Source organism: Staurois parvus, unplaced genomic scaffold (genome assembly GCF_062004578.1).
Source record: "Staurois parvus isolate SC_StPar_1 unplaced genomic scaffold, SC_StPar_1.0 ptg000401l, whole genome shotgun sequence".
In the NCBI taxonomy this organism is placed as follows: Eukaryota; Metazoa; Chordata; class Amphibia; order Anura; family Ranidae; genus Staurois; species Staurois parvus.
In genome coordinates, this window is record NW_028318197.1 from 4,309,315 (window position 1) to 4,333,309 (window position 23,995).

A 23,995-nucleotide genomic window follows, 5' to 3' on the forward strand; every position below is an offset into this window, starting at 1 on the left:
AAGGCAGTGACGTCAGGGGGTCAACAATGAAGAACAAGAGGTCATCAGCATAGGCCGCTACTTTGTGTTGATACTCATGTGTCTGTACTCTGCTAATATTCAGGTTGTTGTTTATGTGGCGAAGGAGAGGCTCAAGAGTGAGGACAAATAGTAACGGTGAGAGGGGGCAACCCTGTCTAGTGCCATTTGAGATTGGAAAAGGGTCGGATTCAAGTCCATTCACTTGGACCGTGGTGGTAGGGTTAGTGTACAAGGGTGAGATCCATTGCAGAATGGGTTTTGACATCCCGTCAGATCCTGAAGAAGCCTCCAGTCCACCTGATCAAATGCCTTTTCAGCATCTGTGGACAGGAGTAATAGAGGGATGTGGGGATCTCTTAGCTTTTTCAATAACATTCAGAGTGCGGATGGTGTTGTCTCTGGACTCTCTTGTCTGTATAAAACCAGCTTGGTCAGTTGCAACGAGACATTACATCAGGTCGTTCAGTCGCATGGCCAAGCATTTAATGTCACTGTTTAGAAGGGAAATTGGTCGATAACTGGAACACATCAGTGGGTCTTTGCTGGGTTTTGGGATCACAGCAATAGAAGCATGTAACATGTCTGTTGGAATAATGTGTACCTCTAGGATAGCGTTGAAGGATGTGATAAACTGGAGTGCCAGGTAGTCCAGGTATGTTTTATAGTAAGACAGAGAGAATCCATCTAGCCCAAGGGGCTTCCCCAGTTGGGTAGAAGCAATGGCTGCAGCAAATTTTTCTGACATAATGGGCTGGGAAAGGGTCTCTCATTTTTCCAGGGTGAGGGTAGGAAGATTAGCATCCCAAATGGAGGCGAGGGAAGGGCAAGTCGGGTCAGAGGATGAGGTCAGATCTATGTTGTAGAGTATGAAGTAAAAGTCGCAAAAAGCCTTCGCCAGGTCCGGAGAGGCGCGAACTTTGGCACCAGCTGAATAAAGCAGTGCTGAAACATAATACTGTGTGCATTTGTCCTGCAACGCATCGGACTGTAGATGGCCACATTTGTCGCCATGCTTGTAGAACAAGCGACGGGTATTGAGCAAGACCTGTTTTGTATTATGCAAGGAGTGTTCCCTTATCACTTCCCTTATCTGGACTAACTCGGTTTCAGTGGCAAGCTCTGCTTTGTCCTTGTGTCACCTTTCCAGAACATGAAGCCTCGCTAGGAGTTCAGATAGAGTCTTGGCATGCTGCTGTTTGCTGGAATGACCAAGTTTTATGAAGATTCCTCTGATGTAGCATTTGTGGGCAAACAATACAGAAAGAGGATTGGCCACCGAGCCCATATTAGCCGCAAAGTAAGTAGTGAGTTCCCTGTGAACCACCTCAGTGATTTCTGGATCCTTAAGAAGAGCTTCATTAAGTCACCAAAAAGGCGTCCTAAAAGCCAAGGCGGATGAGACTAGTTCCAGAAAAATTGGGGCGTGGTCAGAGTTTAATCTGACCTATAGTCATTTTAGAGATCATTGGAATCGCCCGGTGTTGCATTAGGAAAAAGCCAACCCTGGAGTATGAGCCATGGTCAGAAGAAAAGAAAGTGTAGTCACGCTCCTGTGGGTGCATAATCCTCCCGATATCAACCAGTTGATGAGCATGTAGAAGGTCCCTAAGGGTAAGGCGCTATCTCCGGGGGACGAGCCCACCAAGGAATCCCTATGACAGTCTAAGGTGAGATTAAATTCCCCCTAGAACAAGGGTACCTTCGAGAAAGTCCAGGGAACGCAAGAAGGTTTCCAGAATCGAAAGTTGGTTTGTATTGGGAAGGTAGATGCTCGTGAGGGTGAATGTTTGGGAGTTAAGCATCCCTTTCAGGAGCAGAAACCTGCCCTCTGGGTCTCGTTGCTCATCGAGGAACTGCCAGGAGAGGGTTTTTGCTATAAGAATGCTTGTCCCTTTGGATTTAGAGGATGAGGACGGGCAGTGGTAAATTGATGGGAAATGTTTATTGGTAAGTTTTGGGACCCTGTCAGCTCAGGAGTGGGTCTCTTGGAGAAAGGCTATACGAAACCTATGTCTCCAAAGTTCAGCTAGACAACTGGTACGCTTCTCAGGGGAATTCAACCCCTTAACATTCCAGAAAAGGAATTTAAGGGCCATCTTGTCAATGGGGAAATAATTGAGGTCACCCACTCCCCAGGGAATGTAAGGATAGAGGATGGGGACAGGAAGGGTGTAAGGAAAGAAAAAAAACGGGGGGGGGGCAAGAAAAGATGAGAAGTGAAGAGAGGGGAAATTGAGGGAAGAGGAAGAAAAAGATCTACAGTTAGGTACATCTGCATGTGAAACTCGAAAAATTAGAATATCGTGCAAAAGTTCATTTATTTCAGTAATGTAACTTAAAAGGTGAAACTAATATATGAGATAGACTCATTACATGCAAAGCAAGATAGTTCAAGCCGTGATTTGTCATAATTGGGATGATTATGGCTTACAGCTCATGAAAACCCCAAATCCACAATCTCAGAAAATTAGAATATTGTGAAAAGGTGCAATATTCTAGGCTCAAAGTGTCCCACTCTAATCAGCTAATTAAGCCATAACACCTGCAAAGGATTCCTGAGCCTTTAACCTCCCTGGCGGTATTCCCGAGTGTAGCTCGGGGTAACATTTCAGTACCAAAAGCGGTAACCCCGAGCTACACTCGGGCTTACCCTGAGGCACTGCTCCGGCAAGTGTTCTTCACTTACCTTACCCTGCGCTCCCACGATGTGTCCCCTGCAGCGTCCCCGGCCATCTCCTCCGGCCGATGCCGGCATCCGGCTTCTGTGTCCTGTCCCTGTGACGTCGGGACGTACGGGCGCCGCAGCCGCCGGCGGCGGGAAATTTAAAAATTTTAAAAAATGTCATTTTTTTTTTTTTACATTTTACCTAGTAAAACATTGCTGTCTCAACCAATTTCACATACATATTGTCCCTAGTGCTTTGTCCTGCGCCCTGCCTGCATTTTGTCTGTTCTTTCTGCCTGGAAACTGAGAAATGTCCATGGCGTCCAAAAAGTGTCCCTTTAGGTCAAAAGCGGTTTAGATCAGCTAGAGAACAGCGATAGTAAATCAGAACCACTTGCAGAATTGAGTGATAATGATTCGTGGGGGAAATTCGTCATCAGACACTGAAAACGATTTTGCGACTGAGCTCAGCAATGTGCGAACTTGGCGCTCTATTTCACATTTCAGTGTTTTTGGTTTGATTATATTATTGAATTAAATTTTTTATTATTTTTATATTATTTTTATGATTATTTATTAAATTATAATTTATGATTTTGTGTTTCAAATTTTATCATACCCGGGATGTTTAATAGACTCTTGTTCGGACAGATTTCAGTGAGTTTTTCCTAAAAATTACAGCCTACAATAAAAAAAATACATATTTCCATGCAAAAAAATGGTACCGCTTTCAGCACCAAAAATCTGAAATAATCATACCGCCAGGGAGGTTAAATGGTCTCTGCAGCCTGGAGAGGATTGTCAAGAAAAGGCCATTCAAAAGTGTTGGGGACTTTCACAAGGAGTGGACTGAGGCTGGAATCAGTGCATCAAGAGCCACCACACACAGACGGATCCTGGACATGGGCTTCAAATGTCGTATTCCTCTTGTCAAGCCGCTCCTTAACAACAAATGTCAGAAGCGTCTTACTTGGGCTAGAGTAAAACAGACCTGGTCTGTTGCTCAGTGGTCAAAAGTCCTTTTTTCTGATGAGAGCAACTTTTTCATCTCATTTGGAAACCAAGGACCCAGAGTATGGAGGAAGAATGGAGAGGCACACACTGCAAGATGCTTGAAGTCCAGTGTAAAGTTTCCACAGTCTGCGATTTTCCAAGTCATTTAATAATAGCTGAAGCTTTATGATTTGGTCCGTGAGCTCACTGTTGGAGGATTGCAGGGTTTGTACAGTGTGGGACACGGAGCCCTGTCCCTGCTCCAGCCACGCAAACCTAGTGTCCAAGGAGGTTACCTCCTGCCTAAGACTCTCAATCTCTCCTCTCAAGGCAGCTTCCATTCTAACAGCTAGGGACTCAAAATCATGTCTTGTAGGCAACTGTTGCAGGAATGCCCATAATTTGTGTTCCATGTCCCTCTCAGGGAAGGCCCAGGAGATTGAGAAGTGAGTCCTCCTCCACTGAGAGGAGAGAACAGCGGCATGGTGAAGTCATCAGGGGACAGTTGAGAAGGTCTGTGTGCAGCTGCAGTCACCTCCATATGTAGAGCCGCATGGTGGTACCAATAATGTGAGGTAAATTGGCAGGCTGTTTAAAAAAAAAACAAAACACAAAAACAAACAGATGCCCCTATCTACACAATCAAGGTTGACAGAGGAATTGTCCCCACTATCAGAATACAGTAACACAGCAAGGAGGATTCCTCTCTGCTATCAAAATTCACTGATCAGCGCTGCAACCAAGATCAAACAAAGCCCTTTTGTGAGAAGTCGATCATTAAATAGAACCAAATGGGAACACCCATAGACGGATCGAAATTCAGATGGTTCCTACTGAACAGGTTGACTTTTGATCCATCTATGGCCAGCTTAACTGACAGCATGTCTGGAGGTACTGGCAAAGAGCTGCAGGAAGTGTCTACAAGAGCCCTACATTGCGCCTGCGATCACAGGTGCAATTCTTTTGCAGGTTCCTGTGTAAAAAATAAATAAATACACTTTTTTTACCTGCAAAAACATGTGCATTTATTATTATTTTTTAGCAAAGGCAAACCTAGCCTTTAACAATGAACTTCTACATAGGTTAGCCAATAGAAATCTAGCTAGTAGGCAGGAAAATATGAAACAAATGTGCTTTACATGTATTCTTATGGACATCAAATGGGGCCAAAACATGAGACTCTGCCTCAAAAGTAGCTCAAGCACTTTTTGTCCAATGAGCTTCCAGTGACACTATGCTCTGGTGTCCATTGAATATAATGAAAATCCTGGTGTCAAGCGTTGAAGGGCTTCTGATAAAACTTAAAAATGTTCACGTGTAAATGTCAGCTGTACCATTTTGAACAGTTCCATTGCAGACAATAGGGTGCGACTTGTCATGCGATTTGACACTATCAAATCGCATGACAAGTCACACTGGTGTGAATCAGGGCTAAAACCTGCAGTATTTCTTTGGCGCTTACTACACAGCTGTTTGTAGCCTCAACTAATTGATAAGGACTATAGTATTGTGCTATTACCTAATATGCCAACTGGATTTACAGGAATCACTGATCAATTGCAGGACTTTTTTCACCTTCATATTTTAGGTCCTAAATTCCAGCTATTTTTTTTATAAATTAATTACTATTTATAACACACAGCACAATGTGGATCCAAGTCTGAGTTTTATCTTCACATGAAATGTACCTAATAAATACCATGATGGAGAACAATGTAGAAGGCAGGAAGATGTTTCCAACTGAGTAACCTAAACTTTATCTGAAGTACCCTAATTATCATTTGGATTTTCATGTACTAGTTTAAGATCATATACTGTACAAGCCTGCAACCATTACACAAGTGCCTCATGGTGTGTACAATGGTTACAATGCTATTCATTCTAAGACATACAGTGCCAAACGGTAGGCATTTTTCCCCCAATTCAATATTATAATTTTAAAATGCACAATAAAAGGGAAGCTTTTGAAGAGTGAAATAAATGGATTCTGACACATTTCTGTGCAAGTTCAAGAAGTGGGCTACAAATAAGGAAATATTTTCCACCATCTTGTGTAATGCTACCTAAAAGCTTTGCCTTGCATGAGTTGTAACAGGCTAGGGCAGATTAGAGCTATCGATTCATGCCTGGATAAGGTTCTCACTGTGAGAACGGAAGGTAAGCAGTAGAGATGGAGCTAAACTATCGATCTGCAGCAGCAGGAAACTGCACTTCAAAATGAAGGTCAGGGCTTCTTTATCCCACCTATTATAACTACCGCAGTGTTCATCAGGACACAGCCAAGATTGGTGTTGCTTGGGCAAGTGCTTATGCTTCAAACCTCCGGCCTGTCTTCACATAACCGGCTACAATATCTGACAGCAGCGGCTCAAGAAGGCAAGTTAAATCTTGTGTTTTCGTCTGAACTAGGTAACAAAGACCGACCGCGGACAAGCCTGTCAATCACAGATGAACATCTCAGGGAGGAGAACTGTCAGGTGCCACAGAGAATAAATTGCCACAGCAATGTCAACCTCTCCTCTAGAGTTCCATAATCATTTCCAAATGAATTCGCATGCAGGAGCTGGATGGGAACACTCCAGCCACTGGTAGGGGAGGCAGGGAGCAAGGGATGAAAATCGTACAAATAAAATGTGCCTATTACTTGTGAAAGCAAAGCTGTCAATTCCATTTAAACTAAAATGGCATCTCAAGATTTTCCTGACAGGAATCAGTGTTTACAAAAATATATGCAATTTACCTGACTCCAATATTTCTATTAAATGAACAGAAGAAAGTACAGTTTATGGATTTAACACTTTTTTTTTTAGTCTGGTTTAAATAATCTCTGCATTTGTTTAGTATGTATATAAAACCATAAAAAAACTGTTCTTAATTGCTACCTTTGGTCTGTTAAATATACCATTAAAGATGTTATTTATATTTCTTATAAATGTGAAAAAATATCTATTGATCATGTTAGAAGTTCAGAGCTGCCCAGAGTCCTTCCTTCTCATGGAGAATAATTAACTCAACCAGTTCTCATCTTGGACCACTAAACAATTAGGTTGTAGAGAATAGGATAGGGGGATGGCTTGACTTAAAAAAGACAACTGGGCAGGGCTAATATCACAAAAATATGGTGTGTTGTAAGCCCACAAGAGGACTTAGGAGCGAAGTGCATTTCTGATATTTCAACAGGTACTGTACTTTCAGATTCTTTAAAGGGATAATAAATGGGGAAATGTGCATACTGCAAAGGTGTACAGCATTTTCCGCTGAAATATACTTTATGAAAACAGGATAATTCAGCATATCAAAACTATTTTCTTTTCTATGCATTGGTTATGACACTAACAAGGGCTTGTGTCGACAGACTTTTGTTCCTTTTGAGCGGTTTTTGCATTACCACACAAATCTATGGAAAAGCAGAACCAAATTGAAGCAGGTCAAAAGGAGATCAACTGCAGGCCAAATGCACCTGTCAATGAATTATGGATGATCTCAGAAGAGTCTCAAACTGATGTCAAACTGTTGCCTTTGACACAAGACCTAGAAGACACTTAAGAAGTTGCATCACTTGCATAAACGTAAGAAAATAGAGATTTTAACATTTATGGGTAAATGTTAAAAGTATAAGAGGATATTTAAAATCAATGTGGTTTAGTAAATAGCAACATTATTATATGGGTACCCATATTTTTTTATGTTACCCATGTACCATAGGAGGGAAGCCATGGTGATTGAATGTTGTCATCTTTTTCAATAACCATGAACTGCTTTGGTCTAATTAATCAAAGTCAACAGGTGCTTCCAAAGAGGACGTACACATACTAGTCTGAAATGCACTGTGCTGCTTTATAAGGCGATAGGCATTTTGGCCAATCCAGTGCCCCCCTATGTGATACAGTTGTAGTCTTCATGGGGTGATTGTATTTTGAGTTCACCTAACTGGTGATTGCTGGCTGCCAATTACAAAACAGCAGAAATCAGAACACTATCCAACTTGTAAAGAAAGACACAGCCTCACTTTAACCACCTTCCGCCCGCCACATAGTCCAATGACGGGCGCAAGGTGGTTCTCTAGTTCTGAGGGGACGTCATATGACATCCTCCCATTCTCACCGCGCATGCACGGCTCAGGGAGCGCGCGGCGATCGGCGGTGCGCTGTGTCCCTCGGACACAGCGGATGACCAATCACAGAAAGAGCCAAAGATGTCGGCTCGGTCATGTGATCAGCTGTGTCCAATCACAGCTGATCACATGTAAACACGGAAATGCCGGTTATCGGCATTTCTCTCCTCTCGAGCTGTCACACTGACAGCTCGAGAGGAGAGGAGAGCCAGTAATCGGCTTTCCGCTGAGGGGACATGTACACTGATCATCAGGGCACTGATGATCAGTGTAGCCCCAGCAGTGCCACCTGTCAAAGTCCAGCAGTGCCAGCTGTCAGTGTCGATCAGTGCCACGTGCCAGTGCCTATCAGTGCCACACCAATGCCACATATCAGTGCATACCAGTGCACATCAATGCCACATATCAGTGCCCATCTGAGCTGCCTTTCAGTGTTATCCATCAGTGCCAGTCAGTGCCACCTATCAATGCCTATCAGTGCTGCCAATCAGTGCAACCTATCAGTGCCAGTCAGTGCCGCCTAACAGTGCCAGTCAGTGCCGCCTAACAGTGCCAGTCAGTGCCGCCTAAAAGTGCCATATATTAGTGCTGCCTTTCAGTGCCCATCAGTGCCACCTACCAGTGCCTCATCAGTGCAGCCTATCAGTGCTCATCACTGCAGCCTCATCAGTGAAGGAGAAAAATCACTTATTTACAACATTTTATAACAAAAACTAAGAAAATTTTTCAGTGGTTTTTGGTTTGTTTAAGAAAAAAATAAACCCAGAGGTGATTAAATACCACCAAAATAAAGCTCTATCTGTCACAAAAAAATGATAAAAATTTCATATGGGTACAGTGTTGTTTGACCGGGCAATTGTCATTCAAAGTGCGACAGCGCTGAAAGCTGGAAATTGGCCTGGGTAGGAAGGGGGTATAAGTGCCCTGTAGGCTAGTGGTTAAGGCAAGAATGCAGGACAGAGGGATATGATTGGACTGATACATAGGGTTCATGCCTGCACTGTACTACCCTTTAATAGACATGGACAGCATGTGGGCTGGGAATACTGTTCTCCAGAATTATAGCTAATGGTGCAGTTTAGAACAGATGATGGAACATAGCCTCAAAATAATATAGTATATTTAAATTAGCCATACATGAACCATAGGGACAGGTACAGAAGATTATGGAGAGGCCATTTGGATATTCCAAAAACTATAAGATTAGAAAAAAAAGTAAACAGCAGAAATGGTGAGAATGTATCCCCCAACTGTCCTGGGTTTCACAATTTGCATTTTGAAATGACCGTCCTAAGCTTTGAACAGGTACCATGTTCAGAATAAACTCTGATTTTCCACCTATTGCTGTCATTTAGGCAAGTATTGTGGCTGTCATTTTTCTAGCACTTGTTAAAGGTCAATTCCAGGCAACAAAGGGTACAAAACTACCCAAACCCATTTTCTGAAATCATCTAAGCACTGTTCTTACCAATTTTTTTTATCAGAAGCTGTACAGATGTTCTCCAGTGCAGTTGGGGGTATCGGCAGGGTTCTCTACATATCATTCCTATAATATGTTAATAATAGTGTGTTCTCACAAAAAGCCCTCAACAAGAAGCTATGTTTTAGACTGAGTATTAGGAGAGGTTTCATGATATACAAGGTGGTATCGGATGACAAAGTGCTACCCATAAAAAGAGAAGGGCAGAAATGGGCAGGGAACGACTAGACGCCCCATTCCAGGCTAACCTGGAGAAAACTACATGGAAGCGAAAAGGTGACTGGCCATCCTGTTGGTAGCAGAGCTGCAGCAATGACTGATCTACATTACAGGAAATAACACTATAGATAGTAGTTTGGACTTCTCTACCTAAAATAAAGCTTTTAAAGCTGAAAGCTAACATCTCATTGGTTGCTATGCACAACACTTCAATTTATTATTTACTCTGATTGCAGATAGGTGTTTTTTTTAATTTAGACTGGATCATGAACTGAGGCTCTACACAGTATAATACGTATAACATATTGCAACAGATGGACTGAATTAGCAGACAAAAGAAAGCATAAGTTTCAATGCTTTTTGGCGCCTACATAATACTGCACATTCATAATGCATAACAAGTTTACTATGGTAAGACTGCCTATATGAACAAGGAAAACTTAATTTTGCAAGAAATATTAATAATTCATAACTCTACACTCAAAAAAATCTTGAAATAAAAATTCTTGCAAGTAGGTTACAAATTACAAATGCATGCAATTTTTTTTTAAGATCTCTAACATCATTTTAATTTCTCTTAAATAATCCTAATACCTGCAAGTAAACTAAATAGTGACAAAATACTGCTCAATGTACTGGTCATTTCAAAGTATTTTCTTAATATAATGTTCCAGAAATATTTTGACTTGAACATAATGAAAACACTCATATACTGCAATAGATACTTATGGTACTGGAAGAGTACATTGAATTCCTATAAGCTACATAGGCATGAAATGACAGTCTGCTACCAAGCTAAACATGGGTGACAATCTTATTTCTGATAGGCCTCTGATCCTGCTGTTCACTGTGCTCGTCACGATTATTGTCCTGACATTAATAGAGGACGTCTACATGTTCTACACTTTACTAACCTAACCATGATTATTCTTTCAATCCAAATGTTTGTGTGACAATAGTAATATCTAAGGGTGGTCGGATCAAGCATTAACACCTAGGTGCCTGCCAGTGACACACGCAGTATTTTTTTTTTTTTTTTATGACATTGTCTGTAAACTTTCTGTAAACTGAATTATTTTTGGGCACGGCAGACCTTGGTCAAACTATAAGGGTCAAATTATATTGTCATATGAATTGAAAATTAAATAACTGTTACAGTGCAAATTCAGACACATGTTAAAATGAAGCCCAGGTTTGTCTCTTTAAAAAGAGCTAAATAGACAATTAAATATAAAGACCATTTACTACCAAGTAACTTTATAAGTAGCACACTCACTGCCACTTCAGCTACTTTGGAGATCAACATATGTCAAGAGATGTAAGAAATTTTGCAGACAGCCTGTGTAACTGCCTTGTAAAATATAGTTGTGCATACTACAAGCTCCATAGGTCTTTGGTGTTTGTTAAGTGTGTGTTCAAAAATACTATCTGAACACACGGATAGATTGGGAGACTCCAAAATCATGATGAACTCATCCAAAGTTGGCTGCATTCCAATCTAAGGATGCTGGCACAGGGACCACAGTAGCATGATGGTCCATATTGTCATTTTTTCCTACTGTCATCACATGGACATTATGTGCAATGTCCATTGGAGGGCAACTTGGTATTGCAGTACTAATTTAAAAAAAATTTAAAATGGCACTTTGGCTATTCCTACTGAACTGTGCAGTGGCTTTTACTTTAGAATGACTAGAGTTCTCCTTTAAGGGAAAACACAACTTCATGCAATGAATACTGAAAATAATTTGAAGTAGAAGTACTATCTGAAAAAAAAAACTTCTAAGAGCTAAAAATGAATTTGGTAAGGACGGTGGAATTTGTCATTATGATCAAATGATTACAGTGCAAGCCCCTGAGATTTTTCAATGGCTCAGCAGGTTATTGGTCCCCATGGAAACCAAATCTGGTACATTGTCCTATACTCAGCTGGAGTATTGAATGTTGGGGTCTTTTGTGCATGATGAGATTTCTTCTGCAACCTTCCAGCAACAGACTTCAGTGCTTCCTTCTGACTCGCTTCTAATTGAGATGCAAATGAATCTCTGCGGCTGATTACACTTCCCTCAAAGCTTCTGACAAGTGCAGCTGTATCCAGAGTTTGCAGACGTTCCAACAAGTGACTTCAGCTGTCTTTACTTGAAAACGGCTGCCAAGCTTCCACTGTCCTTGTGGAGATAGATTTGCTTCAGAAACACCCCTTCCCTAAACTCTAGCAGACACAATTATCCATAAAGCCATTGTAGTTGCTTTGTACTGTCTGCAGTGGAACCTGCACTGCACTTTCATGTAGTTAAGGGTGATTGTTTTTAATATAGGTCAGGACCCATTTTACGGAAATATCTCTTTTATGGTTTGCAGAGTTTTAATATTATGAGGTTTTGTTTCTAACAAATTTTGCTGTAGCTCAATTCTGGGTAATCCTAATTCCTAAAATCACCTGTATAAAATATAGCAAGATGTTAACAGTTGGATTAGGACACCTCTTATAACAGGGTTTTAAGATGAACATCCTACTGACAAAAAAGAAATGACCTAGTGCACTACAGCTATATCTGGATATAACAAAACCCAAGTTCTTTTATAGGTAAGCTGTACAAATATTTAACTGCTTTACCCCCAGGCCAATTCTGACATTTCTTTCAGAAATGTACATCTTCTGTACATGTAGAAAAAAAATCAGCATTTTTTACTAGAAAATTACTTAGAACCCCCAAACAGTATATATTTTTTTAAAACAGAGACCCGGGAGAATAAAATGATGCTGTTTGCACAATATTTGCTCAGACATGCAAATTATTTGGAGAAATTACACTTCAATTAATTTTAATGTACACAAACACAATATAATACCCAATTTCTGGTAAAATATAAAAGATGATGTTATGCCAAGTAAATAGATACCCAACATTTCTATTCTTTAAAATTGTGTACGCCCATGGAATAGCGCCAAACTATAGTACTTTAAAATCTTCATAGGCGATGCTTTAAAAGTCTTTACAGGTTACCAGTTTAGAGTTAAAATGGAGGTTTGACACTGGAATTATTTCTCTCGCACTGACATTTGTAGTGATACCTCACATGTGTGGTGCAATCACCGTTTACATATGTGTGCAGGACATACACTATATTGTCAAAAGTATTGGTTGCCCTGCCTTTACACGCACAAACTTTAATGGCATCTCAGTCTTAGTCCGTAGGGTTCAATATTGAGATGGCCCACTCTTTGCAGCTATAACAGCTTCAACTCTTCTGGGAAGGCTGTCCACAATGTTTAGAAGTGTGTCTATGGGAATGTTTGACCATTCTTCCAGGAGCACATTTGTGAGGTCAGGCACTGATGTTGGACAAGAAGGCTTGGCTCGCAGTCTCCATTCTAATTCATCCCAAAGGTGTTTTATCCAGTTGAGGTCAAAACTTTGTGCAGACCAGTCAAGTTCCTCCATCTCAAACTCGCACATCCATGTCTTTATGGACCTTGTTTTGTGCACTGGTGTGCAGTCATGTTGGAACAGGAAGGGGTCATCCCCAAACTCTTCCCACAAAGTTGGGAGTATGAAATTGTCGAAAATGTCTTGGTATGATGACGCCTTAAGATTTCCCTTAACTGGAACTAAGGGGCATACACATCCATCGGCTTGCCAGAAAAGCATGATTCGTCAATACAGAGAACACGTCTCCACTGCTCTAGAGTCCAGAGTTCCATTGCGCTTGGTGATATAAGGCTTGGATGCAGCTGCTCGGCCATGGAAACCCCTTGCATGAAGCTCTCTATGCATTGTTGTGCTAATCTGAAGGCCACATGAAGTATGGAGGTCTTTAGCGATTGAATCTGCAGACAGTTGGTGACTTTACGTGGCGTACCACTTCATGACTGAGTTGCTGTTGTTCCCAGTTGCTTCCACTTTGTTATACCACTAACAGTTGACCGTGGAATATTTAATAGCAAGGAAATTTCATGGATGGCATCGTGATAGGTTGCACAGGTGGCAACCTATCACGATGCCCCGCTTGAATTCACTGAGCTCCTGAGAGCGACCCATTCTTTCACAAATGTTTGTAGAAGCAGTCTGCATGCCTAGGTGATTGATTTTATACGCCTGTGGTCATAGAGGTGATTGGAACACCTGAATCCAATGATTTGGAGGGGTGTCCCAATACTTTTGGAAATATAGTGTATGCATTTGCTCGTAAGCACTTTTTTTTGTTTAATGTTTTTATTTATGTTATTATTTCTTTTATTTAAAGCTTTTTTTTTTTTTTTTTACACTGCCCCTTTACATTTCTTGCATAAACTTTATTGCTATCACAAGGGAGAGATTTGGTGTCTACAAGACCCCAGATCTTTCCTCTGCCCTCAAAAGAATCTGATCAAAGCAAGTTTGGTTTGTAGCCTGTAACAGCTTGTAAACATCAAACTGAAACTGGAAGTGACTAAAATCCTCATTGCTTCTGGTTTCTTACATCACAGAAGGAAGGCAGGAACAGATGTATCTTCCTCCCCTCGCAGAGTAAATGGACACCAAGCAGTAGCAATAAAGTGGGGCCTTCTGCACCCTGCATAACCACTCGGATCACTAATACAAGAAAGCCCACTGCTGGATTAAATATTTGATTCCAGAATGATGCTGGCACAGTGCAGGCATTATCTGGTTTAACCATTTCAACCTGAGGGTGTACAGGTATGTCCTAAGGCGTTGAAGTGGTTAAAGACTTACAGCCAAACTCCCACAAGCTGCTAAAGACATCTATGGTATGCACATATATTGGAAAATATATTTTATTATTTTTTAAGCCTTTTCACTTATCCCAATTACTACCACAAGGGGTCTGACAAGCCCCCTATGAGAGCAATGAGTAAAGTGACAGGTACTTTTTATGTAGACAATTTGGGTTTAATATACAACTGAGCCTTCCCTGCACTGTGCTGCAAAAGATCAAGGACATGATGGCCACAAACTTGGAAGTGTTTAGAGCAGATCACTTAGTGCAAAGTAGAGATCGAGGAACAAACCCCTCCATTTTTTGTAGGAAGCTTGTTATGACCCTTTGATGGCCATAACATGTAGGTCAAATCCATGGTAGTCAAAAGGTTAAAGAAGCTACAGAATCCAGGTTGTTTCTTAAAAACATGTAAAATCCGAATATTCGTAGTCTGACCACAGATTTAATTTAAAGTGGAACTAAAGTATAAAAAGAAACAAAATGGAAGGAGACAGGCTCCTTATTGCAGATGAGCCATGCAATGTCTCTTCTGCAATAAAATAAACCTACCCACCTGCTCACAGTCCTCTGTAAAATGTACACGAAGATGTGCACGCGCAGCTATGTTTACATTCCGGCACAGTGCCTGTGTGCTGGGATAACTTTACTCCAATGTGGGAGTGATGTTATCCCACACCAACCGATCAAAGTGGCTGAAGATCGACACCTGGGAGAAGGCAGGGAGGAGATGCCAGCACTGGTGAGGGACATTGTGGACAGTTGAAGCAAAGGTATTTAGAAAGTTATTACCCCTTTATCTTTACAAATATATGGGCAGACCCTACAAGCAAAAATAAAAGAAAATCAGCTTTATATCTTAAATATTCAGTGACACACAGTTCCTTCTTGAAATGAAAAAGTGCTTTAAATATGTATATCAATTTGTCAGAAGTGTGTGTATTGGGTGGATATAAAGGTAGATAGATATGATTAAATCCTTTATAGTCATACAAAATACAGGATAAAACAGATCTTGAGAGTGTATAATTATTCAATATTTTAATCCAGATCCCTTTATTTGTCAAGGCTTGCAAGGGATCATGAGACTTTTGGAATGTGCAAAACACACCGACTCTTTTGTGATGCAAATGACCAACTAGTAATAATATTCCCCTGCATCATTTTCTGTAAGTCCCTCCTGAACATAGCATTTCATTTTATTGTATTTTTTTTTGCTCATTTAAACAAATATATACATGAACCAACTGCTTTATTTATCTAGGAGTACAAAAGAAATACACAAAAAAACTTACCAAATGGAAGTGAAAAACCTGTGTTTGAACATTACCATAAAAAGGATACAAGCTCTGGTAGAGAGGGATAAGAGACTTCACTGCTCTGCTGGCGTTGATGCAAGTTGCACAAACAAGTGTTGGTAGGAGCGTCTCTGTTATAATAGCGCCATCAAAAAGGGGACCAAAAAATGGCACCTATAAAATACAAATACATAATGTATGTAAATATATTGCCTCATAGGTTGCTGTGGACAAAATGTCTGTTTATTTAATATTCTAAGTGTCATCATTTATTGCACTGTTTTTCTCAAAATTTTGATTTTGTTAGGGGCAGGGAAGTTGCATTTATTTAGAAACTTAATATATGTTAAAGGTAGCTCTGGCCAGCCTTTTAAAACAACTTTTGGGTGCCCCCTTCCGTATATGGCTACTGCTCGTTAATTATGGGGAAAGGGGATGGGGTGTTAACAAACAGGAATACTGGCATGTAGGTGGTTCCTTGATATCCTCACATACAATGCAGGACTGCTTGTTCTGCATTCTATGTGATGTCAGCAAGGAAATGGCTGCACAACCAGGGAAGAGGAGAAGGTTCAAAGTTCAGCTCAACCTTCCTGGAACCTGGCATAAAAGAGGACTGCAAGAGCGAGTAATAAATTATGTAATCTCCTGATTTACACCCCCCAAGACTAAATGAGCATAACGCTGGCCATACACTACATGAATTTCAGGTGATTCCTGCTAGCCTGGCTGACATTCAAGCAGTGTATAGCTCTGCTATTGCATTTGATAAAAGTTCAGTGTTCAACTGACATTTGTTGTAGAAGCCTGTTGGAAAATGATTGGCCGAAGAGCCAATACATCCAATCAAATGCAGGCAATACTGGGGTTTTCTATCATCCAGCGACTTTGGCTATCAGAATTTAATGGCCCGGCAGGGATTTGTCCATCTGCACATCTCTATAAGTATAACTAGCTTTATTTATTACAGGTACTTATGTAGCGCCGCCTATTTATGCAGCACTTTACATTTACACTTTACAATATTGTACATTCACATCAGTCCCTAACCCTCAAGGAGCTTACAATCTAAGGTCCCTAGCTCACATTCATACATACACATACCAGGGCCAAATTAGAAAGGAGGAAATTAACTTGCCAGCATGTCTTTGGAGTGTGGAAGGAAACCAGAGAACATGGAGGAAACCCACGCAGGCACAGGGAGAATATGCAAACTCCAGGCAGTTAGTGCCATGGTTGGGATTAAAACTGAGGACGCTAGTGCTGCTAGGCAGAAGTGCTAACCACTTAGCCACTGTGCTAGCTTTAGATCTTTATTAGATTGTGGGGGAAGGGGGGGGGGCGCAGGGGCATGCAAAATCTATTTCTGAAAGATGATCGGATTTCAGCTTTGGGGGCAAGGTATAATTTTTAGATATACATATAACTGAGTGGAGCATGATATATATATATTACAAATGCTTAACCAAAAAGTGAGTGGGAGCATTTAGAAGGCACCTCGTTATGAAAACATTCTACGCAGAAGGATTTTTGTAATGGCACAAAGACCTGAGCACCATATAAAGTACCAGGGCCAGGGCCCAGGAACCTGAGCACCATATAAAGTACTTTAGCCATAACAAAAATCCTTCTGCGCAGCATGATATATATTGTGTGAATGTGTTTTGATCTTTTTAAAAACCTTGTATATATGTGCAGTTGGGAGTTTTGTATTGACATATAGGCAGCCATATTTTCTTATTACATACTCTGGCTGTGCTTCCTTGCTTGCAGTTCTGCAAAATGCCTCTACTGCACTGCTGCTGCTCATAATGTAAATGTGTAAATCTGAGGCAGTCGACTCCCTGATAATAGTCTTTGTGTGGCTAAAAATTTTAAATCAACAGTTGTTAGATCATAAATGAAGTGGGATTGTAAAGACTAATTTATCGAGCCTCTGGTGGCAAATCTACAGATATCAACATTTATTAAAAAACAAAACATATATATGTACAATGGAAAAACAAATATAAGCTGTATGCAAACAAAACTGAAGCGCATTTGTGAGGCCAGGCACTGATGATGGACAAGGCCTGGCTTGCAGTCTCTGCTCTAATGCATCCCAAAGGTGTTGTGTTGAGGTCAGGACTCTGTGCAGGCCAGTCAAGTTCCTCCACCCCAAACTCACTCATCCATATCTTTATGGACCTTGCTTTATTTCCAAACTGTTCCCACAAAGCTGGGAGCATGAAATTGTCGAAAATGTCTTGGCATGCTGACACCTTAAGAGTTCCCTTCACTGGAACTAAGGGGCCAAGCCCAACCCCTGAAAAACAACACCATGATCCCCCCCTCAACCAAACTTTACAATTGGCACAATGCAGTCAGGCAAGTACCGTTTTCCTGGCAACCGCCAAGCCCAGACACATAAATCAGATTGCCAGACAGAGAACACGTCTCCACTGGTCTAGAGTCCAGTGGTGGCGTGCTTTATGCCACTGCATCAGATGCTTTGCATTGCACTTGGTGATGTAAGGCTTGGATGCAGTTGCTTGGCCATGGAAACCCATTCCATGAAGCTCTCTACTCACTGTTGTTGTACTAATCTGAAGGCCACATGAAGTTTGGAGTTCTTTAGCTATTAACGCTGCACACAGTTGGCGACTTCTGCACACTTCAGCATGTGCTGACCCCGCTCTGTCATTTTATGTGGCCTACCACTTCGTGGGTGAGTTTCTGTTGTTCCCAGTTGCTTCCACTTTGTTATAATACCACTAACAGTTGACTGTGGAATATTTAGTAGCAAGGAAATTTGATGGATGGACTTATTGCACAGGAGGTAACCTATCACGGTACCACGCTTGAATTCCCTGAGCTCCTGAGAGCGGCCCATTCTTTCACAAATGTTTGTAGAAGCAGTCTGCATGCCTAGGTGCTTGATTTTATACACCTGTGGCCATGGAGGTGATTGGAACACCTGAATCCAATGATTTGGAGGGGTGTCCCAATACTTTTGGCAATATAGTGTATATACACACACACACAAATATATACAAAGCATGTAGAAATTACACATCAAAGTTACTTTAAAGTAAACCCTCCCTAATATATCAAGTTATAAGTTGCCGTTTTTCCCCAGTCAGCCACCATATTAGGAGTATTTTAAAATTATATAATCTGTTGTCATTTTGCAAGCAGGATTCTAGATTAAATATCAATATATAAAATAAACACTTCTAGAAAATAACACAAATTAGCAGGCACGCCAAACGGATTTTCGTTCAAAAAACATGTTTTAGTTATTCATAAGCTGCTGTGCCCATTTCTGTTCCAGCAGAGAAACTGCGACTGCCCATACAGAGATTAGTGACATTTGACAGAAGGGTCACAAACCATTCTGAATACTGACAGGCTGAATAGCTGATCTGTATATTAAGCTAAGGCTAAGTAGCATGAACAGTAAAGATGAGGACTATATGAAAATAGCTCAAGTGCTTCTGCACTTTAGCTGAAAAAATTCACTTTGCAAATCAGTATTCATTCTGTGAGCAGCATTGTACATTTATAGTGGTGGCAGAAACATGTCTAACAAGCATCTTCAGAGTCAGTCAGAAAGCAGAGAGGGAAATAAAGCAAACAAAAAGGATCCTATATATATAAAAAAAAAACCAGAATATTGATTGCCCCAATCACAACTGCCTACTGTCCTTAAGAGCTCAGCAGGACAGATTGAGCAGCTTCTCCACAAGAGACAGAATGCAGCCTCTGCCTCCACTCTAGCACTTTGATAGGCTCACTTAGGTCCTCCAGGGAGAAAACGGTCAGGTCTGACACCAGATTTGCACCATCTGTTCCCCTTTTCTTATGTGTGCAGATCAGTCAGAACTGACCAGAGCCAGCTCGGACGCGGAGGGACGATGGATTTAGTGAGCAGCATTGTAAGACAAGGAACACATGCTTTCTGAATTATTAAAACGCCACTTAAAAAGCTAAATGCATGCCTTTAGGTAAGCATAGTTTAGAACATGAAAACTAGGAAACGAAAAACAAAACCACAAAAGGTAGCAATGAAAAACTGATTTCCTCATTAATTACAATACTTTAAACACCAAGGCTTCATGAACATTAGAGGTTTTTTAAGCTCAAAAAATTCTAGAAAAAAACATTGTATGAAGAAACACTGATAATAGCGTTTTTGCCCTGGCTAGTAGTGTTTTAGTAAAGTTTAGCATTTTATTAACGCTTTACAGTACATGAAGAAGAAAAAGAAAGCGCTAAAAAAAAAAAAAGTTGTTAGGAGCATTTTAGTAGCGTTTAGAAGCGTTCAGCGCTTATTTTTCCTGCCAAGAAAATGCTTTCAAAAACTCTACAAAAACTATTTCTTTCTGCTCCTAAACAGTGAACCTTGAAAAGCACTTCAAGCATAAACTACTGTGCATGTACACATAGAATAACATATTAGTGTCTAGGAGCAGGGAAACAATGCTCATAATAGATTCTAGGAGCTTAAAAAATAAAAAAAAAGCTGCTGTGCGTGAAGACTAAACCTTTATGCACAGCACATGCGAACTATTGGGCTTAAGTAGCAGTATAGTGCAAGGTGCACTATGAAAACTACAGTAAACCATAACAAGAACACAATTATTTTGAAAAATATCGTTAATGCATAGAAAAATACCAAATTAACAACTTGAACAGTAAAAACCTGGTGTCCTCTTCAACCCAAATCATAAGAAAATATATTGACTAAACAAGAGCATTATGTTCAAAAGAAACTATTAGAAACCAATAAACATAAACACAAAATAAAGTTAAGACCTAGTGACTAAGAAAGCAGAAAACCTAGTCCCTGGGTCACAGGACCTTGAGAAACAGAGATGTCAACACCACTACATACTGTCACCACCTGCAGCCAGAACTTCTGAAAGCAGCACTGACACTTAGGTAAGTATCTGATCAGTAAGGCTACGTTCACACTAGCGTTGTGTGCAGGCGGCAGAGAGGCGTTTGGGAAGCGTTTTTACCGCTTCCCAAGCGCCTCTGCCAATTCTGCACATTACAGCACATGGTGCTGTTCTAACGGGAGCATTTGCGTCGCGTTGCGTCACGGCAAAAGGGACGCCTCTGGTCGAGTCAGGAGGCGTTGAAGCCTCCTATTCTCGTCTATGGTGCCGCTCCGCAAATGCCCGGCCGGCGTTTGCGGTGCAGTTGTGACGCGGTTGTGGGGCGTTTGCGGAGCGGTAGCACCACTCAAATTGCATTATAGGCGTTTGTGGGGCGTTATTAACGCTCGGCAAACGCCTAGCAACCACCATTAAACCGCTCATGCGGCGTTTGCGGAGCGTTAAAAAATGCTCCGCAAACGCCGGACCAACGCTTGCCAAACGCTATAGGGGTGTTTGGCAAGCGTTGGTAAAACAGCCAAGTGTGAACGAGCCCTAAGACAAGTATTTGGACAACAGTTCAGGTGATATTTTAGTTTGGGCGATATTAAACTCAAAAACAAGAATATATTATATTGCAGCTTATCAATTCTTAGATGCGGTGGCTGCATTAGTTTTCTATTTTTAGGCTTTTTTACTTTATTTTCACCTTGTGATCCAGCCAGTAAGTCAGTTATTGTCAACTTTCTTTAACAGACCAAGTTGTACAGCAAAAGTGGCACTCAGAAGGTTGAAACAAACCATTCAACACTGACAGGGGGCGCTTAAAATGATCAGCTTTTATTAATCTAAGTAAAACTCTTATCCCAAAAGGAAAAAAAAAAACTGTTGCTATTTTAAAAGTGTTAGCTTGAGTTCGGCTTTAATTTGTGAGGCAAGACCATTAAAATTTGCTAGAAATTCTTACACCAGCCTCTCAACAGACTGACACTGCAGCTTTCCAATGTTGTCTATGTTGCTCCTCCATTGGAATTGAAACACCCTAAGACAGGAAGAGTGTTACAGGTAGGATAAAAAAAAAAGGACACGAAAAAAAACCTAAAAAAAAGAGAAAACTAATGCAGCCAGCACATTTAAAGCAGTAGTAAACTGCGAAATGTTTTTTTAAAAATCATCTCCTTGCAAGCTTAGAGCATAATGTGCGAGTATGCATCGCATACTAAAACATTATTAATGACTTACCTGAAAATGTAGCCCTCCAGTGGAGTGCTGTCACTGCTCCCCGAGGCTTCAATCTTCACCAAGACTTCCTTCCGGGTTCACGAGTTGCGGCCATCTGATTGGCCGGACTGTGATGTCATCACTCCCAAGCATGTAGGAAGGGAGTTTCGCCTGCAGCACGCCATCCATTGGGAGCACAGTGCGCTTCAAGAGTAAATATCTCCTAAACGGTGCAAGTTTAGGTGACATTTACTGTACCTACAGGTAAGCCATATTAAAGGCTTACCTATAGGTAAAATATGCAAAAAGGAGTTTGCTTCCACTTTAAGAATTGGTAAGCTGCAATATAATTATATTTTTATTTTTGGGTTTAATACTAAAGTTAAATGTAACTAAAGCCCAAACACTTTCCTTTTCATTAAGTGTTCTTGCATGGCAGACCACTTACTGTTATCTCACATATCTATTCTTATTATTATAGCCAAATTTACCACCCTAACTTCTCCCACAGTTTTCACACTACATAGACAGTAATATACCGAAACGTGCGGATTGTTCCCGATTGGTGTGCTATTACTTTGTGGAACGTTTTGCCGAATGGTTCACGAAATATTGGCGTTTTTGTGGTGAAATTGGTCCCATAGGAATGAATGGAGGAATGACCTAAACTACAGTGGCAGCTGACAAAAGCTAGATTGTGAGATGAAAAATCAGGACATGATTTCTAAACTGCCATCACTCTGTCATTTTCAAGCTCACCTACACAAATCGTATATCAAAATGTTCAGTTATCCCTGCTGCCACTAAAAATGTCTGCTAAGCCATAGTCTTGATAGTTTTCACAATATGACCATTTGTTTGCAACTCACGCCGCCCATTGACATTCATTGAAACGCCACTCTAGCCACCTCAAATTTGAAGGGCAATTTATAAACTGCGACTGTGCCTTCATTTTTAATATTTCAGAGACATACTATGCATCAAAATGTAGGTCTGGGTCTTGTGATTCTCAATATAAAGCTCTTCAGTGTAGGATTTATAATTTCTAAACTACAACCATTTGAATATAGCAACCGCCAGTGAAGTGAGCAAGTTGGAGCAGTTTGTTTTTAACCGCTCTTCTCTGCCCTTGCTGTAGAGTGAGTTTCCATAGGAATGCAGGTGTGTGAGCAGGCAGCAGAGTGACAAAAGCTAGTGTGTGAGTTGTAGACTACTGGTGGAGGCAAGAACACTTCACACAATTTCCCCAGAAATTGGAGCTTTTCTAGTTTTAAATAGAGTGGTGAGGGGATTGCACTGTCTAGTAGGGGTGCACAGATAACCCAACTGGCTACACAGGACTACAAATCCTTTGGTAAGTGATACAGTTTCCATATATGTGTTTCAACAGTGTAAATAGCAGCTAGAGCTGAGCACATTCTTTACTACACTCTGCACGTCATCATTCCACTACTACTAAGTCTATACCCATTATTAATACAGATAATAGAAACTTATTTTGGTGCCAAGTAGAACAGTTCCCCATGTCAGATATTTGTTACCACTTGCGAAATTGATATAGAAAGGTTACATCTAGAATCGGATTAGCTGCAATGGGCAACAACTACTTTCCCTTTAACAACTAACTAAAACAGTCTAAAAGCAACTTTTTTTATGATGGCCAACCAGCATTGGCTTGTCACCTTCCTGAAACCATATTTTTTCTCCAAGCCCACAGTGGGTGTGCCAAACTAACCACCAGTAAGTGAACCAAAAAAGTGCACGTGAACACACACCAAAAAAGGGGCATGCGAATACACACCAAAAAAAAAGTGCACACAAGTTGTATCTCTGGTCTCTTCCCGAAGGGGAAGAACCACTCCCTGACCCTCAAGGGTACAAGGCTCCTGGAGGAAGTAAAGCACACTCAGGGAGGAACTGGCTGGCTACACAACTCCCCCCCCCCCCACCCCCTGAACTTCAGGGCAGGACCAAGGGCCCACACTCTTTACTCTGAGTAAAAATAGAACACATAAAGTGCACACACGTGCAGAGCCAAATAAATAAGCATGTAAATATAAAAAAGTGGCAGTGCAGGTGCATTGGTTAGGCCTTGTAGCCTGGTATCAGAAATTGCCCCCCAGCAAACTAATACAATTTCTACTTCCCTATAAAGCCCAGGAAAAAATTTATATTAGGTAACACGGTGATCAGAAAACCTGAGTGCTGCGTTCACTGTGGAGTCAGAATGCACTGACTAATCACAGGAGACATAAGCCAAGGTATGTCAGGCTAAGACTGCCGTGCTGTTATTTTGTATTCCTGAAGACAATAACACAGACTGTATTGTACACATTTTAACCTCAGAGAGTCATTGGCGCAAAGCACAGATGACCAGTGAGATATCAAAGAATTATTTGC

The 23,995-nt window shown here is 40.9% G+C and overlaps 1 protein-coding gene across 4 annotated transcripts in view; it reads right to left on the minus strand.

Annotated features, from left to right (window-relative positions):
• Nucleotides 1–23,995, minus strand: part of RALGAPA2 (Ral GTPase activating protein catalytic subunit alpha 2) — a 489,478-nt gene that overhangs the window by 131,960 nt on the left and 333,523 nt on the right. For all 4 annotated transcript variants that reach the window (XR_016314086.1, XM_089686528.1, XM_089686527.1 and 1 more), the window contains one exon: nt 15,559–15,686. Coding sequence is in view for 3 of the 4 variants with exons in the window: in XM_089686528.1 (XP_089542654.1) it covers nt 15,559–15,686 (128 nt within the window). In the remaining variant the exon portion in view is untranslated. The remainder of the gene's footprint in view (nt 1–15,558; nt 15,687–23,995) is intronic.